We start from the raw sequence: 18,383 nt of genomic DNA, 5'->3' as shown, positions 1-18,383 counted from the left end.
CTTAGGAAGCTCTTTAAAACCCGGAGGCAACCACTGTTGGGAAAACAGGCCTGAATGGACTTGGGTCTAAATCCCAGCTCTGATGCTTATGAATTGTGACTTAAGGCAAGTGTCTTCCTCTCCCTGGACCTTAGTTTCCAACTTTTGAGTAATTAAGGGGTTGGACTCGTGATTTCTAAGAGTTTTCTCGGTTCTAAATCCTAGGGTTTTATGACCAACAAATAAGCAGGTCAGAGGAACCAAACCCCAGCTCCATGTGTTAATTTTGTCGGAGGTGTGTTTAATTTATGGGCTGGTTGGATCTTCAAAGCCACAGGCCTACCTACCCCTGGCACAATTACCTCCTGCTTGCCTAAGCCCCCTGGTGAGCTGGGGGCCCCAGGAATCTCCTCCCATATTGAACAATAAAATGCACATTTTAGAGTGGCCCTGACTGGGTTGCATAACGAACTGCTCTGAGAATGGAGTCTGTAGGCTATAAATCCGAGGGGAGGTGGCTGCCCAACACCCTGCCCAGCTCCAAAGGAAAGATCTCTTGGTAAACATTATGGCTGTTCGGTCTTTTCAACCGTGTCTGACTCTTTGTGACCCCATTTGGGGCTTTCTTGGCAAAGATTCTGGAGTGGTTTGTCATTTCCTTCTCCAGATCATTTTACAGGTGAGGAAACTGAGGCCTTGCCCAGGTTAAGTGCCTTGCCCAGGGCCACACAACCGGTAAGTGTCTGAGGTCAGATTTGATTTGTGTAAACAAATTTGATGAAGATGACTCTTCCTGACTCCAGACCTGGCGTTTTATCCACTGTGCCGACCAGCTGCATGATTACTGAGTCCAAAGAAGGGTTTCATGAAAAGCTCTCCAGGTATCTATTAGAGACGAGGGAGAATGTAGTTCTGACTTCATAAAACTTTCATACGATATAGAACTAGAAAGGGTTCTCTGAGGTCATCTAGCCCAGCTCCCTCATTTAACAGATGAGGGAATTGAGGCTCCGAATGGTAAGGGACTTGCCTTTATGTTATTAGGGCACCAGGTTTCAAAACCTGATTTGGAACTCAGGTTCTTCAGACTTGAATCCAGCCATCTCTCTCCTTATACCACAGTTTTTCTTAGAGAGGTGTTGTAGAGTAATGGCTAGGGTGCTGGACTCAGAGTCTAGGGGGAGACCTGGATTCAAATCCTCCCTCTGATGTTTAGAAATAAAATCAATGAACCTCTCTGGCTCTCTGTGTGCCAGACTTTAATGAGATATATAAATGTTATTACTTTATACATAACTCTTATTTTTAATAATGCTTTCCTCACAACAGCCTGTGGGATGGGTAGTGAAAACTTAGCCTTATATTATGTGGGAGAGGATAGAATTGTGGAGGTGCCAAAAAATTCCCTATTTTCCAAAAATCTAGAACCATAAAATCACAGAGGGTAAGAACCCTTGTTTCCTTTGCTTAGAGGGAAGACCTAGACCAGCCTTCCCAAATTCTCCCAACTTGGATGCTATGCCCCAGCTTCTTTTAGCATGCTTTATTGTATCATTTTCCTCTATTAGAATGTAAACTCTTTGAGATCGGGGACCCTTAATTATTCATCCATTTGTATATTTACTTATTCTCTTCATTTATGCATCCATTTACTTATCCACTTCATTCATTCATTTACTTATTCACTATATTTACTCATTTATCTATCCATTTTTTTTGCTTGTATTTGAATTCCCAGAGTTTAGTTCTGTGCCTGACCCTTTGTAAGGGCTTAATTAAGGCTCTTTAATTTACGAACTTGAAAGCTTAATACCTCTTAAAATGCAAGCTATCTTTGGCTTGAGGGATGGAAGTAGGGATATTCCACTTTAAGCATACTGAATCCTTCAGGGTTTTTGGGTTTAGAATCTTAGAGACCGCTTCTTCCAAATCCCTCATTTAAATGGGTGGAAATGGAGACCCATAAAAGTCAGGGACTTCCTTTCAATTGGCCAGGAATTAGTTGGGGGTAGGGTTAGAAGTGAGGAATTCTGTCACCTGGAAAATGGAGTGGGAAACAGTGGGGGTGGGACTGGGGTCCTGAGTCAAAGGCAGTTCTTCGTAGGGCTAGGTGACATCAGTCAGTAACACCTCAAATTTATATAAACTTTACACTACTATTACAGTTATTGTGTCAGTTCTGTTTTTTCTTATTTTTAAATGAAGCCATGGACACTAAGGCAAAAACTGACCCTGACTTTCAGGGTCTTAACGTTCCCTTGATTCCCGGTAAGACAGGAATTATTCTCATTTGACTGAAGGAGAAACTGAGGCCTGTAGAAGTGACTTGCTCAAAATTACTTTATGGCTCGTTAATGATAGTATGTGGGACTTACACTTACATTTTTGGACGCCAGGGGCTCATGTTCCAGTCTGCTTCTAGGAGAAATATTTCTTTGGTGAAACTGCAAAGCAGCATTCTTTTTTCTAAACAGAACTTTAGGACAAGGAGGACTGAGCTCTGTCCCAGGATGCTGAATTTAGAGTGCCCTCAGTTCATTGCATGTGTGGAAATTCTTTCCACCAATGTAGATCTGTAACTCATCTGAAACTTAGTGTTCGTTGTGAGGGGCTCTGAGGGGTTAAGTGATTTGCTGAGTATCACACAATATGTGTTGAATCCAAGGGTTTTAGACTCCAAGGCCATTTTCTTCATCCACCAAACCACAGCCTTTGACTGCCCTTTTCTGGCATTGTGCACTCATTCACCTAGACTTGCTTGGAAGGCACTGCTTCCTCACCTTCATCTCTTGAAATCCTGTTTCTTCATGGTGCTCGTGTAACCTCTTCTTGATTTTTGTAGCTGAAAGTGACCTATCTCTCCTCAAATTTTCTTCAGAGCTCTTCCAGATTTCTTCTTCATCTGAATCATCCCTTTGCTCCCATAACATTCTACTTCATAGCATGCCTATTTGTTCATGTGTTTGTGTGTGTGATAGCTCCTTGTTAGAGTTCTTTACTGGCACTAAAAGGATTTTGCAGAAGAATTAAATGAGTCAGTGCTGGAAGCTGTCAGATCTTTTATTTGATCATCCTAAGGGAAGACCCCAAATGGAGGTCATATGGCTTATGAGGAGACTCCAAGAGAATTGGAGATCAGGACAACATGTGGAGTGTATTTAGTCAGTCCATTGGTCCCTCCAATGGTTGACTGGAGGAACTCCAAAGGAGCCTTGGGCATGACAGTCTTTCAGACCTGGGCAAGAGAGATAGCACTGGCTTGAGGAACTTTGTAGATGGTGGCAGGATGGCAGTGGAGGGCCAGGGCAGCTCCCACATCATCCTGAACATCAGAGCCAATCTGAGGTCCTGGCTCATATAGAGAAGGAAAGCAAATGTTACTTAGGAGACCTTAATTGTTTTCCTGTCTATGAGGTTACAGGAAGGGAAACAGTACTCACTTTGGAGCCTGGAAGTTTCTAGTCTGAAATATTCTAAGGATATATGTTACCAGGTATTGGGTATAGGGAGTGGAAGAGGTAGTGATCAGAAAAAGGGACAGGGTGGAAGGAGGAGATATGACCAGGGAAGAGAGAGCCTGTTAGGAAAACATAGGCAAGGCCAGAAAAACCCCTCTGCAACACCCCCTTTATTAGGGTAGGCTTTCTCAGGACAGGGACTATGTCATTTTTCGCCTTTGTGTCCTCAATAACTGTTTTGAACTGACCTGAATTCTGAGTTGAATTGAAATTTGTGCGGCTGAGGCCCTCTGTTTTACACAGGAATTCTCTTTCATTACAATGAGCAGGAAAGTGATTGAACTGTAGGACTATCTAACACAGACAGATAACCATCTATATGTCCCAGCTCTCTTTGAAAGTGGGTGGAAATTTCCATGTTAATTCAACTCTCTGGAAACAAAGCATTTATGACTCCAGCCTCAGGCCCAAAGGTTCCCATTACTTTAGAAAGAACCTCTTCCCTTCTTTTCTCCTTCCAACCCCCACACACTTTTGTCAAGTGATTAGGACTCTTGAGGGCATGAAGGGGATCGAGAAATTCTGTTCTAGAAATCCAATTCCCAAGTATCTATTAAACGCTCACTGGGCACAAATTCCTATGCCTTAGGTGAGTTATAAGGAACATAATCCCTAGTAATACAGATCAATGGGATTGGGTGGGAGCAGAATGAATACTCAAATAGCTATTATATAAAATAAAATTAAAAGAAGATAATCTAGTAAAGTGGGTTGAGAAGTGGGATCACTTTTAGCTGGAAGAGGTCTCTGCAAGGGCTTTATCTAAGAGGTTACTTTGGAAGAATTTTATCAGAGAGATGGGCTAAAGGGAAGCCCATCCCAAGTATGGGAGACTATGTGGGCAAAGAGACTTGGGAGAAGGTAGGAGGTGAATAGGGCTTTAGTTTCCTTATTTGTAAAATGGGCATTATGACATCTGTACTATCTCTCTTTCAGGTTTACTGTAGTAAGTACTTTGTAAACCCTAAATGGAGATAGTGTGTGTGTGTGTGTGTGTATGTGTGTGTGTGTGTGTGTGTGTGTGCAGGGTGTTTGTCCTTACTGTAAAGTCCTTGAGGGCAGGGCCACTGTTTTATCAGGAGCATGCAGTTAGTTAACAGGGCAGCAGCCAAAGGGAACAGAATCCTCTGGATGAAGTAAGGCAGGACTTCCCAGGAAGGAGAAAATGGAAGGCTTAATTAAGGCAACCAATAAACCTAAAAGAAGGAAAGGAAAGAAGGAAGAAATGTGGTTATTTATTTATTTTTTAAATGAAGTGCTCCAGCCCCTGAAAGTCAGCAGTGATGGTGGCAGCGGGTGGTCTGGGGTGGGGGGTGGGGGATAGGGGGGGCAGGGTGTGTGTGTGTGTGTGTGTGTGTGTGTGTGTGATCTGTGGATTCTCTAGCAATGCTAAATTGAATCAAATTAAGAAAAACATTTTCCAAGTGCAAGTAAAATATCTGTTTAATTAGATCATAAAAAGGGAATTAAAAGTAATATTTTGTAGCGTGGTAATTACTGCTTTTTTTTTTTGAAGGCGTTTCTTGGCTTATATTTCAACCGTCTGGATGTGGTGCTCATCTTTTCCTTTGATCCCCATCCTGTCTAGGATTGGATGTCTTTGAGTTACCAGACCTGGGTTGAAGCCCTGGTTGAGCTAAATTACCTTGGACAAGTCTCTTTGTCTGGGCTATAGTTTTTTCTTCTGTAAAATGAGGGAGTTGAAATAGATGATTTCCAAGGTCCCTTTCATAGTTACTCTGGGCTCTCGTAACCCAGAAGGGGTCCTAGTGTTCATGTGTCTTAGTTTGTACATCTCTACAAGACCTTGCCCATTGATATGTCTCTTTCTCTCTCTTCTTTGGTCAAGGGAGGAAGACCAGGAGGGAGGGACAGTGTATGAACATAACAGGAAAAGAAATTATAATCAGTGAGAGGTCAGTCAGGTGGGATGTTTGGGGGGAGCTGGGGCAGAGTAGGTTAATAGAGGGAATACCTCCCTTTTCTGTTTCTGCCATGTTTTGTGCTCTAATGGCCACAAACGGCAGTTATTTTAATTTCATAAGGCCTTGCTTTGGTCCAGAAAAAGTAACAGGGAATATAGGACGAGGCAAGCTAGCAGGTTACTGGAAAGAGATCTGGCCTAGAGATCAAGAACTGGTTTCAAGGTCTGACCCTGTTGGTGATGTGACCTTGGGTGATTCATTTTTCCTCTTTGGGACTCAGTTTCTGAATCTATAAAATGGGTAGAACAATGCTTGTACTTCTTTCCTCACACAGTTGTTGTAAGAAAGGTACTTTGTAAAGCGTCATAGAAGTAGGAGCTTTTATTTTCCTATTTTGTCATTACTCTCCTTGTCTCTGAAAGGAAGGAGCTAGATTTGATGTTTGCAAAGGTCCTTTCCAGCTCTAATAGGCTATAGGTCTGTAGTGACAGCTACTGATATGGACAGGCTATAGTGAGGTTGCAGAGTGGAGAGAGTGCTGGGCCTGGAGTCAGGAAACCCAGGGTTTAAAGCCCTGCCTCAGATACTTAGAAGCTGTGTGTTCCAGGGCATGTCACTTAACCTCTGTCTGCCTCAGTTTCCTCATTTCTAAAGTGGGGGTAATAATAGCACCCATCTCCCAGAGTTGTTGTGAGGATTAAATGAGATAATATTTGTAAAGCACTTTGCAAACTTCTAAAACCTATAGGAATACTGGCTATTATTACTATTACTTATTATTATTATACCAAAACCCCTTCCAATTCTTGACATTCTGTGTTCTGAATTCGAAGGCCCCTTCCAGTCCTACATTCTGTGTTCTATGTTCTGAAGCCTTTTCTAGCTCTGACATTCTGTGTTTCATGTTCTAACGCCCCTTCCACTTCTAACATTCCATGCTCCATGTTCTTAAGCCCTTTCCAGCTCTGACATTCTGTGTTCTATGTTCTAACGCTCCTACCACTCCTAACATTCTATACTCTATGTTCAAAGGCTCCTTCTAGCTCTGACATTCTGTGTTCTGTTTTAAGGCCCTTTTCAATCTAGACATTCTATATTCTATGGCTTTTCTAGTTCTGGTGTCTGATGGTTCTTTGAGGATATGTGGAAGGGGTGGGGGTACATAAGGGGATTCTTGTTGGAGGAAAAGGTTGGACAAGACAGCAACATTTAAGGAAATCAACTTGGTACAATGGAAACAGTGACAGATGTGAAGTCATATGGGACCTGGGTTTGGATGCTGGCTTTGCTGCTTGCTACCTGTTTTCTTCTCTGCTTTGGGTCTTAAATTTCCGGTTTGTAAGAGAGTTTGATTAGATGAATTTCCAAGGTCTTTTCCATCCCTGAATTCTGTGAGTCCTACAGTCAGGATCCAGAGCATGAACTTTCTGAAAGGATAGATTTCCAGATGGGAGGTGGGAGAATTTGAAAGAGTCCATTGAATTTCCAGATGCCTCTTTGCTTCCTCTCTGGCTGATTGGGTTAGGGCCAAAAAAGAATGGTTGTAAGTGAGGGTAGAAGGAGGTTCTCTTGGTGGGTTTCACAGTGGGAAGAAGCCAGCTTTCAGGTGTCTGACTTAAACACATTATTTCGTTGCTTGATTGGTTAGGGTTGTGGAGTGAAGTGGTAATGGTGGTGATGGTGGTGGTGGTGGTGGCAGTGTGGGCGGGTGAGGTTTGGGTCAGAGCCCAGAAGCTTTGTGAAAACAATCTGGACCCCCAGGGAATGAGCTGGAGCTTTCCAAGATCCTCTCTGTTAACAGAGCAGAGCAAACACTGGACTTGGAGTCCATAGACCTGGATTTGAATCCCAGCTTTGGTCTCTGTTTGATCTTGGGCCTCAGTGCCCTCATCTGTAAAAAAGAAGAGGCTCTGATTACATGAGATATAAGGGCTTTTTTAGTTCTAGATCCTATGGTCCTAAGGAATTGGAGGGCCCTTGGAGGTAGTGGCACATGGCCCTGGGACCTTAGACTTCTCTGAGACATCCCCAGGGAGGATCAGGTGACCCTGGGGGTGGCATTTAAAGAGTTTTAGAAGCAGAGCCCTAGATTTAGATTCAATAGAGGTAGAGTTTCCATATTCATAGCAGTGTGACAGTGGGCCAGTAAGCCTCACTTTCCTTTGGATTTAATTCCTGGACTATCTATTTCACAGGATGGTGGTGAGAAAAGTTGGCAAGGCATAGAGGATGCAATTATAATAAAAGCTAACATTTATATAAGTACTTATCTAAATGGCACACACAGTGCCAGGTACTACATTAAGCACTTTACAAATAGTTTCTCATTTAATCTTCAGAACAATCCTAGAAGGTAAGTGCTATTAGGATTCCCATTTTATAGATAAACTGAAGCAAAGAGAGGTTAAGTGACTTCCCCAGGGTCACATAACTAGTATGTCTGAGACTGGATTTGAATTCAGGTCTTCCTGACCCCTTAGTAGCACTCTTTGGTACATTTATGATCTTAGCTCCACCACTCACCACCTGTGTGACCATGGGGCAAGTCACTTCACCTTGCCAAGGGCTCAGTTTCACCATATGTAAAATGAGGTGGTTGGTCTAGGTGGCTTCTGAGATTTCTTCTAGCTCTAAGCTGATGATCCTGTGGAGGGAGAAAGCATTAATCAGAGGGGAGACCAGGAAAGGTAGGAGGCTGCACCTGAACTGAGACACTTAAAGAAATGAGGAATGCTAGGAGGAGATGATGAGGAAAGGCATTCTAAGCATGGGGCAAAGACTGATTTGTGGTCTGAGAACCTGCCTTCAAATCCTACATGTCACTTATTTGAAGAACTCCCTCTTCTTTTCTGGTCTCAGTTTCCTCATCTGTAAAATGAGGAAAGTAGGCTAGCTGAATCTGTAATGAATAGTCTTGAGGTCAAAAGGGAAGTCAAGTCACCCCAGGGCAGCTTGAGGTAAGGAAGGAGTGGGGACAATCCTTTCTCTTTGTTTTGGTGGTATTTGAAAGGCTTTCTGGTGGATTTTATAGCTATTATCTTTTCTAGGATGCTTCTCTCAACCAATCTTTTGTCATCTCTCTTGGCTTCCTCCCATGGGTATGGTGTGTGTGTGTGTGTGTGTGTGTGTGTGTGTGTGTGTGTGTGTGTGTGTGTGTGTGTGTGTGTGTGTGTGTGTGTGTGTGTGTGTGTGTGTGTGTGTGTAGGGGCAGGGATGGGGAGTAGTATTTCCCAGCCATTGAGACAGTTCTAGCTCTGGGTGCCCTGGATGGCTTGGGGAGGTCTTAGGTCTCCGCCCCTGAGGAAATTCCACTGTGGTCAAGCTCACTGTAAGGTCATTTTACCAGCTAATAACCTAGAAGTGGAAACCTGGCCTTAGCAGCTCAGGGGGCCTCAGGTTTCCGCTGAGTTGGGGGCAGTTACAACTCAGGGTGCAAATGAGCTGAGATCTCTGAGGCCAGGGGTGCATGGCATACATATGGGAATACATTAAACACAGTTTGCTGCTTGTAAAACCCTCTCTCCAGGGGAGATTCAATCTGGCTCTGCCATGGCTGAGGTTCTTGGCTTTTATTTCCTAGTCATCCGTTCAAAGAATCATAGAATTTAAAGCTGAGAGGGAATTTAGAGATATTCTTATGATCAGCTCCCCTGATTTTACAGATTAGGAAAGGGGAGCCCAGAGACTTAAATGACTTTCTCAGGCATCCAGTAACAGACACTGGGAGGCAGTTAGGTGCAGTGAATAGACTTTGGAGTCAGGAAGACCTGAGTTAAAAATCCAGCATCAGATACTGTGTGACCCTGAGCAAGTCACATAACCTCTCTTAGGCTGTTTCCTCATCTGTAAAATGGGGATCCTAATAGCACCTTCCTCCCAGGGTTGTGAAAATCAGACAGGATAAAGAGCTTAGTATAGTGTCTGGCACATAGTTGGTACTATATGAATGCTAGCTATTATTTTTTTTTTACAGTGTAATATGTATTTTATTTTTCCCCAATTACATGTTAAAACAATTTTTTTAACATTTAAAAAAGAGTTTTGAATTCCAAATTTTATTCCTTCCTCCCCTTCCCCTCTCCCCAGATGGTAAGCAATCAGATATAAGTTCTACATGTGCAATCATGTAAAAAATTTCCATATTAGTCATTTTGTACCAAAAGATTGGAACTAAAAAAAAAGAAATAGAAAAATAGCATGCTTTAGTCTGTATTTAGACAATATCAGTTCTTCAGTCCTTTGGGATTGTCTTGGGTCATTATATTGCTGAGAATTCTGGTTATTATTAGTAGGGGTAGGATTTGAACCCAGGGCTTCTGATTCCAAATTGAGTGCTTTGTCTACGATACTATTATACCTGTTTAGTTCAGAGAAGTTAAGAAGTGTATGGTAGCTGGAGGGCCAGGTCTGGAGTGAAATAAACTGAGTTCTTCAAATCCACCCTTGGGTTCTTACTAGTTGCTATGGGTAATGAGGATAGGATGTAGGGGACAGTTCCAAACCTCAGTTTCCTCAATCTGTAAGATACTTGGGCCACTTTCCTCACCCAGGTGGGAGTGAGGGGAGTGTGAAAAGCCATGTAAAAAGTGAGTTTTAGTGTTTTATTTGGCAGATGGCAGGACCAGGAACAATGTGGGGAAGGAGCAGAGAGGTGGATTTATGTGAGGGAAAATCTTCCTAATGACTGAACTGCCCACGAGTGGATTGGATTGCCTTGGACATTAGCGGACAGGATGTAGGATTCTATAAAAGTACCTGGCAGACTGTCTCTAAGATTTCTTCAGGCTGTAGAGTACTCCAAAATGCCCACCTCTCTCACATAGTAGGAGTCAAATAAATGTTGGCTGGTTGGTGGTTTCTCTCCCTGCCTTCTCAATTGTTCCCTTTAGCCTGAGTTAGATCCTGGTGGGAGCTAAGACAGTCTACTCCCCTTGGGTCGGTCAGTGTTTTGGGCCTGAGTGACCTTGGACAAATCTCTGAGAGGGGCAGGAGGATTCTGGAAGTCCTAAGATCCTAGAACCAGTCTTTGCCCAGGGCCTGCTTTCCTTTCTCTCTGTCATAAAAGTGTGAGTGTGACTGGGGGCTGGGGAAGGGGGCGGGCAGGAGGAGAAGGAACACTACTCAGAACAATGGAGTGGACTGCCTGCTGTGGGGAGCTGGGGGGGAGGGTTGGGATGGGTGTGAGGAGCAGGACCTGCTGCCTTTTAAGCTGGGGCCTAATGGTCTTAACAGGGCATCCGGTATATTTCCTTTCCTCTTCACACCCACCCATTGGCTAGCTGGCTTTGGCCCCCCACTGTGGAAAAGACCTGTAGCTAGCAGCTGGCCCCTGGGGAGAGCTGGGGAGGAGGGCAGCAGCTGGCCAGCCCTGGCTAGCCTGAATTACAGCCTTGGAGAGAGAATTTCTCCCCAACAGGAAGGGATATTTCAATCTTTCTTCCAATACAGTTTATTTCTGGCTCTGACGCCTAGCTGGTGTTTTTTCTGACTCTTTTCCAAATTAGTGGAATGAAGAGGAAAAACAGAGGTGGACGAGTATATACAAACTTCCATGGTGTCAAGGAGGGAGGAAACTGGGGCAGTGGAAAGAGCCCTGGGCTAGGAGTTAGGAGAACCAGGGCTCTGAGGGGAGCTCACTGTGACTGTGGGCAAGTAGGCAAACTACTCTCACCTCTCTGGGCTTCTGGGTCCTGCCTCGAATGCATTCTATGTGTGTAGTCTTAGGTAAAGCATCGAAACTCCCCTAGCTTAAGTTTCATCATCCGGAAATGGGAGGGTTACGTTAAATGGCACAGAGGATAGAACAAGGATAATCCTAGATAATCCTAGATTCCTAAGTTCAAATCTGGCCTCGGACACTAGACGTGTGTCCCTGAACAAGACAAAATTCCGTTTGCCTCAGTTTCCTCATGTGTAAAAATGAGGATAACAATAGTGTCTACCTCCCAAGGTTGTTGTTGGAAATGGAAATAATTGCAAAATTCTTAGCACAATGTTTTCCCCATAGTAGGTGCTATATAAATGTTAGCTATCATTATTATTATATTAACTCTGAGGTCCCATCTGGCTCTAGGTGTATTAAAGACTCTTCTGGGTCTTAGGTTCCATGTGACAATGTTTCTTCTGCTACTATTTTATGTTACAGATAGACCAAGGTTCCTCTTGGTTTGGACATTCTCTGTTCTAGGGTCTAAGATTCCGGAGAGCAGAAATTATTTCATCTTTTTTGTGTCTGTATCACCAACATTTAGCACGGTGCCCAGCACATAGTAGGTGGTTAATAAATTCTTGTTGATTGAGTCTAAGGTTCAGGACTTCCACTCATGTTCTTTGTTCTAAAGCCTTTCCCAGCTCTTCCATTCTATGACCCTTTGAGGAGCCAGCTTCTTTCTAATGGGAGCTCTGCAAGGTTTCCCTTTGTTAATGAGAGCATACTTCCCAAGGCAGACAGAGGGCTCTGTTTGATCTAGCCCTGGCTTTTTGAACTTTGTAAACTTTCTATGGGTTAGGAAAGAGGATTTTTAATCAGGACCAGAAGTCCTAGGGAACTTCAAAGGTAGTGTTAACTAAGTCCTCAATTCCCATTGAGCAGAGCCCTTTGGGAGACAGTCCAGGGCTTCTCAGAGACTTTTAACAAGTCAGTGGCTCACCACCAGGCACCCCTAACAATTATAGCTGGGCCTGAGCTGAGCTAAGCTGAATGGTAACTTCCTTTTCATCCTCACACTGACCAAAGGTTGGAAATTTCTTACTTTTAAAATTTTTGTAGAAGCTCTGGGATTGTTTTCCGTAGGAAGAGTTAGAAGAGATTCACAGGTAAATTGTAAATTTGCTGAGCATAAGCTGATGCTCTTCTGTAGAACTTTGATTCCTTAACTTTAGCAAGAAAACTCCCTCCTTGACAGCCATATGTGCAAACTGTGAGAAAGAGCCCAGGGGCCATGAGACTCTTGACCTAGTCCTGGTGACTCAGCCAACAATATGGTAGGATGTCATGGAATATTAGCTCTGAAAAGAGCCTCATCTAGTACAAGGGTTCTTAACCTTTATATGTCATGAACCTCTTTGGCCATTTGGTGAAACTGATGGACCCTTTCTTGGAATAATGTTTGTAAATATATAATATAAAATACGTAGGATTACCAAAGAAGCTAATTATAATAAAGTACATTTATTAGATTTTTAAAATTCACATACCCCAGTTTAAGAATCTCTCATTTTACAAATGAGAAAACCGTGGCCCAGAGAAGGGAGATGTTTTACCCAAAGTCACAAAGATTTCAAAGTGGCAGCTCTCTGGGCGAGGGGATTGTCTCATTTTTGTATTTATATCCTCAGTACCTAGTACAGTTTCTGGCATATAGTAGATATTTAATAAATTGGTGTTGATTGGTCATCAAGTAAATTATCATTTGAGAAGTGCCCCTAACCCCCTTAAATAAATTCTTAGACATACTGTGATTTTTCACTAAACTTTAATTGTCTGGGGGACATTAAATTGGTCAGTTTTATTTTCCAGTCTGACATTTTTTGTTAATCCTTTTGAGGAACTGGAAATTTTGGGAAAGAGTTGTTGGAGAAGATATTTCCTAGGATTTAGAGCTCGAAGAAACCTTAGAGAATTTCTCATTCAGGCTCCTTCCACCCACCCCCGTTTTTTTTTTTTCAGAGAGGGATTCGGAGGCCCAGATTGGAGAAGGGACTTACCTAAGGCCACAAAGATTTATGGTCAGGCCAGAACAAGAGCCTGAATTTCCTGACTCCAAATCTAGTCATTTTTTTCCTATTACACCCAATTGCCTGGCCAGAATTTCCTGACAGATAGTGTTTCTGAACTGCTAACCTCAGACCAAAACCCTGGCCCTTTCTGGCCTCATCAGCCTATGCCCCTTACCTCCTCTTGTCAAGCAAATTTGAGTCAGAGAGGATTGGAAGTCATTTGATAGGTGGGCTCGTTAAATTGGTTTCTTGGGAGTGTAAGTCATTATTGTATTTGGCCATGTGAATACCATGTGTTTCTTGTTCAACCAATTATGTGAGAGTAGCAGAGGTAGCTATAATTGGGTTTTTCTGCTAGAAGAAGGGCTAAGCAAGAATATATACATACACATATATACACACACACATATGTACATAGACACATGCATATGTAAATATATGTGCATATTTATACACACACCCACATATCATATATCCATAACTCATGTGTCTGTATATCTGTCCATATACACATATGTACACACACACATATGCGCAACTGGGTGGTGCAGTAGATAAGAGTGCCTGACCAACAGTCAGAAAGACCTGAGTTCAAATGTGATCTCACACACTTACTAGCTATGTGACCCTGGGCAAGTCATTTAACTCTGTTTGCCTCAGTTTCCTCATGCTGGAGAAGAAAATAGCAAACTTCTCCAGTGTCTTTGCCAAGAAAACCCCAAATGAGATCATTAAGAGTTGGACACAACTGAAGAATGACTGAATAGTTGAACAAATTAATTATTTTAAAACATTCTGAGGAGTCCATAGGCTTTACTAGACTGCCATAGGTTAAGGACTCTTGGACTGGATAATCTTTCAAGTTCCTTCTGGCTTAGAATTTAGTAGAATTTATTCTACACTGAGTAGTTGAATAAGGAAGAGGATAGTCCTGGGGTTGTATGCCCTGCTCAAACCACAGCTGGAGGTGGTTCCATTCTGGAATCAACATTTTAGGAAGGACTTGGGTGAGTTGGAGGAAATCTGGTGGAGTGTGACCAAGATGATGGAAGGATCAAAGATCCTATGAGGTTGGTTAAACTAACTGAGCATGTTTAGTGTGGAGAAGAAAAGACCAGAGGGAGAAATAATTGCTGTCTTCCCAGTAGTTGAAGGCTGTCATGCTGAAGACCATTTGTGCTTGAAAAAAGTCAGAATCAGGAGGAATGTTTGGAAGTTGGAGAGAGGCAGATCTTGGCTGGAAGGGAGGAAAAACTTGCTGGTAGCAACAGCCATCTTAAAGTGGAAGGGACCACTATAAGAAGCAGTGATTTCCCTGTCACTAGAAAAACTGGACAACCATTTTGTGATATATTGTAGAGGGTGGTTCTTGTTCAGATATGGGTTGTATTTGATGGCCTCCAAGGGTCCTTCCAGTTCTAGAATTCTGTGATCGCTCTGGAGGGTCCAAGGATCCAAAGGAAGAGCTGGTGGTATCATCCTCTCCCCCTGGTTTGCTGTGGTTTGCCACAGTCCTAGGTTGTGTGGCAGACTGGACAACACAGTCTTTTTAGTGGTTTCCAAAGGACAGTTAATTAAGAACACAAGTGAATGGATAGTTATTAAGGACACCCCAAGCCCAGCTATTAAGCTCTGAAAATTATTTTCATACTGGGTTCTTAAAAATGAAACATGCATGTAGCTTGTTAACCAGCTGTGGATTGTAGCAGTGTGAGCAGGAGCTTCCCTGAGTGGCAGGTCCAATTGTTTCCCTATCCTTTCCTCTACTGCCTTCATCAGAACTAATGTCTCTTTGTCTTTCCTCTTCTCTCTAGGACCCAAGAATTTCAGCTTTAATTCTTGACAGACTCCAAGTGCCTGAGTATCTCCAGAGGAACCGGTCGGAAGGAGAGAGTCGCTGTGATGTGTGTGCCACACACCTGAACCAACTTAAACAAGAAGCCATCCAGATGGTTCAGGTGTCTTCCTGTCATGAGAAGCCTGACCACCCGCATGGGCCAGGGGCCCTGGCCTGCTTGGCATCTCAGAACCTGGCCAACCATTGCTCCTTGGGTGGAGACTTGCCTTTGGCCTCAGGGCAAGTGGGGAAGCAGCAGACTTCTCTCTTCCCTGGGGCAGAGAGGAAAAAAGCTCTGGCATGGCCCCCAGGCTCTGGTGGCTTTCCCAACTCCAGTGTCCAAGTCACTGTGGCTCCCACAGGCCTCGGTGGTGCCTTGAGTTCTGTCACCATCCAGGCTCAGCAGTACTTGGAAGGCATGTGGAGTATCTCCAGAGTGAACAGTTTCCTCCCACCAGCTTGCCTGGTAAGTACTGGTGATTTTTGCTCAAGTAGAACCAAACCCAAGGAAAATTGTTTGCATGGTGCCTGGAGCAGCCACCATAGAAGAGTTTTAAATCGTTCCCTGCAAAATAATATCTTTTGTTAAACTTTTGCAGGGAGTCGCACCATGCAGAATAAGGCTCTTACCTTGTTCCTAAGATAGAATGGGACAGGGTCATCAATAATGGCACATAATACCTCTACCTCAAAAAAAAAAAGTAAATTCTTATTCTTTGAAGGTTCTTAATAAATGCTTATTGACTGGCTGACTGAAGGGTTGTCTCTATTACTGACTGGGTAGGACCCCTTATTGCATTTCTACATTGTAATACCACTCTGGTTCTTCCAAAAGTTGTAACATCACTTTTTATTCAATGTCAAAATATTTGTCAATGGAAGCTTTTATTTAACCTTTCTCCTAGCTACAGGGTCACATGAGAAGAGCTTGAAAGCAGCATCTGAATGTGATCCTGGAGCTATTGGTTCACTGATCCTACATGAAAGATGCCTTGGGCTTGACTCATCTGGTAGAAGGGGCTGCGTCTGTAGCCTTAGGGAAGTTGAATCTGTGGCCAAGCAGCTACTAATAGCCCTATTGGAAATGGGGCTGTGTATCATGTTTTGGACATTAAAAGTGGTCCTTAGTGGGCAGCTGTTGTAACCTAATGGGAACTGTTCTTGTTTGTGGCTAATGCTGCCCTTTTTTGTATGGGTCTGGTGGTGATACTCTGCTGTAGATTCTTTATTCAGTTGGCTTATACTTGCATATCATAAATACTTTCTTTAAGATGAGTGTCAGAAGGTTCTAGTTATGGCAAGTATTGGACAATATAACAAAAAATGAAATTAACTGTATCTTAATGGGCAATGAAATGAACTGGTTACAGATGTCTAAGTCATCTCTGAATCAAGGAAAAAAGGTGAAAAGTCACTATATGAAATTGCAGTAGCTCAATTTGACCTGTTTAAACAAGCTGTTGATATCAAAAAATAGGAAGTGGGTAAAGGAAAAAAAGTTTTGACTTTGATGATCATTGATTTTGAGAGGCAGTATGATATAGTAGAAGGAGCACCAAACTGGAATCAAGAAAGCTTGAATATGGCTTCTCTTGTTGTTGAGTTGTTTTAGTTGTGTTTGACTCTTTGTGACCCCATTTGGAGTTTTCTTGGCAAAGATACTGGAGTGGTTTGCCATTTTCTTCTTCAGCTCATTTTACAGATGAGGAAACTGAGGCAAACAGGATTAAGGGACTTGCCCAGGGTCACACAGCTAGTAAGTGTTTGAGGCTGGGTTTGAACTGATGAAGATGAGTCTTCCTGATTCCAAACCCAGTGCTCCACCTACTTACTTAACTATGTTACCATATGCAAATCACTTAACCTTTCTGAGTCTCAGTTTTCCCTTTTGTAAAGCAGAGCTAATCATAGCACTCAAAGCTGATGTGAGAGTTAGATGAGATGATGAGTCTAAAGTGCACTGTAAATCTTAAAGCATTACATCAGTGTCACTTGTTACTATCATCATTTCCTTGGAGAAACTGAATCAATGTAAAGCTATTGCCATAATGGGGAGGCCCCAAAAAACCCAGAAACTACCTCAACAACTACATGCTTGATCTTGCCAGGTAGAGAGACACGACAGCCACGAGTCCCATCAATTTAGAGTAGATGTTCATTTGAGAGTAACAGAAGAATTTGGGGGATAACAGAAGGGGAAGAAGAATCTACAGAAAGCTTATTACGAGACCCAAGTAAACTAGATAATCTCCCATAGAAGACAGATACAATTCAATTTGGGAAGTCTTTCAGATACTCCTCTTGGTGAATTGCATGGTAGTGTTTGCATCAAACCCCTGAATTCTGTAGGATCTCCTCAGTAAAATTCATGGCCACTCATAAGAGATTGAATATTTATTATGCCACATAGCAAAAAAGACAAGGACATGGAGAATATATAAATCATCCAGACTTTGACATGCATTTGAATGAGTAAGCTCGTTGAATTAGTACAATAGTGCTAACAATGCCTAGACAGGCATTGCACCTAGACAGATAGCTGGCCCCCAAATTGAATGGGAATAAAAGAATGGCTTTGATTGGATTTAGAAGAGTGTGAATTACTTTTAATGATCTCAAGAAACTCTCTGACACAAATATCTATCTTTTTAGCACTAGCATTCTACCTGGCTAGGGACAGTCTCCAAAGAATTATAATTGTAGGTGACCCAGAGGGAAATGGAGATGTACTCAGTGGATATGAGTATGTGGGCTGTGGCATGCTACTCATGATAACTTTCATGCAAGAAGTGGCATGAGAGATATTAAGGAAATGTATGATCAGAGGAGAAAATGGGCCAGTTAAACTATAGTAAGAGCAAGGAATAGGAGATGAGCATTACCCTGATATGCAGAACATACTCGAAGACCTCAAAAGAGAAAGGCTTTTCTCTAATGAGATAGATCTTTTGTGGGGAGTTTCTGAGAGCACAGGTTGAGAGGGTTAGGGTAGAGGGAAGGAGTGCCTGTATTGATATGACTGTAATATTGAAGTATGAGGTTTTTTGAATATTGAGGAATGCTTATGACTCTCTTTAGGTATGCAATCCAATAAGAGTCCCAGTTTTTTTTTTTTACCCAGTTGAACTGGCATCTAGTCACATATCCCCACTTTTAACCCATTTTCTCACTGATATTTACAAACAGTTATATAGATCTACTTTGAATAAGGCCCTGTGTTGCATACTCTGGAAGAGACAGAGACGGATATGATGTCTTGTGAAACTCACAGTCTAGAAAGGGGATAAGATCAGGATTCAGATAGCTACAACTCAAAGCAAGTTATGAGTCTAAGTGGGAAATTTCTAATCTAATCCTCTTTAAATAGTTTACATAGTTGACCTATCTCCTTTGTCAATTATTCCT

The 18,383-nt window shown here is 42.6% G+C and overlaps 1 protein-coding gene across 2 annotated transcripts in view; it reads left to right on the top strand.

Annotated features, from left to right (window-relative positions):
* Positions 1 to 18,383, top strand: part of KIF26A (kinesin family member 26A) — a 165,099-nt gene that overhangs the window by 42,473 nt on the left and 104,243 nt on the right. For both annotated transcript variants that reach the window (XM_072630068.1, XM_072630067.1), the window contains exon 3: positions 14,956 to 15,444. In XM_072630068.1, the coding sequence (XP_072486169.1) occupies positions 14,956 to 15,444 (489 nt within the window). The remainder of the gene's footprint in view (positions 1 to 14,955; positions 15,445 to 18,383) is intronic.

Source organism: Notamacropus eugenii, chromosome 1 (assembly GCF_028372415.1).
Source record: "Notamacropus eugenii isolate mMacEug1 chromosome 1, mMacEug1.pri_v2, whole genome shotgun sequence".
Taxonomy (NCBI): Eukaryota; Metazoa; Chordata; class Mammalia; order Diprotodontia; family Macropodidae; genus Notamacropus; species Notamacropus eugenii.
The sequence above is the reverse complement of the archived record's forward strand: the minus strand, read 5'-3'. Positions and strand labels throughout refer to the sequence as shown.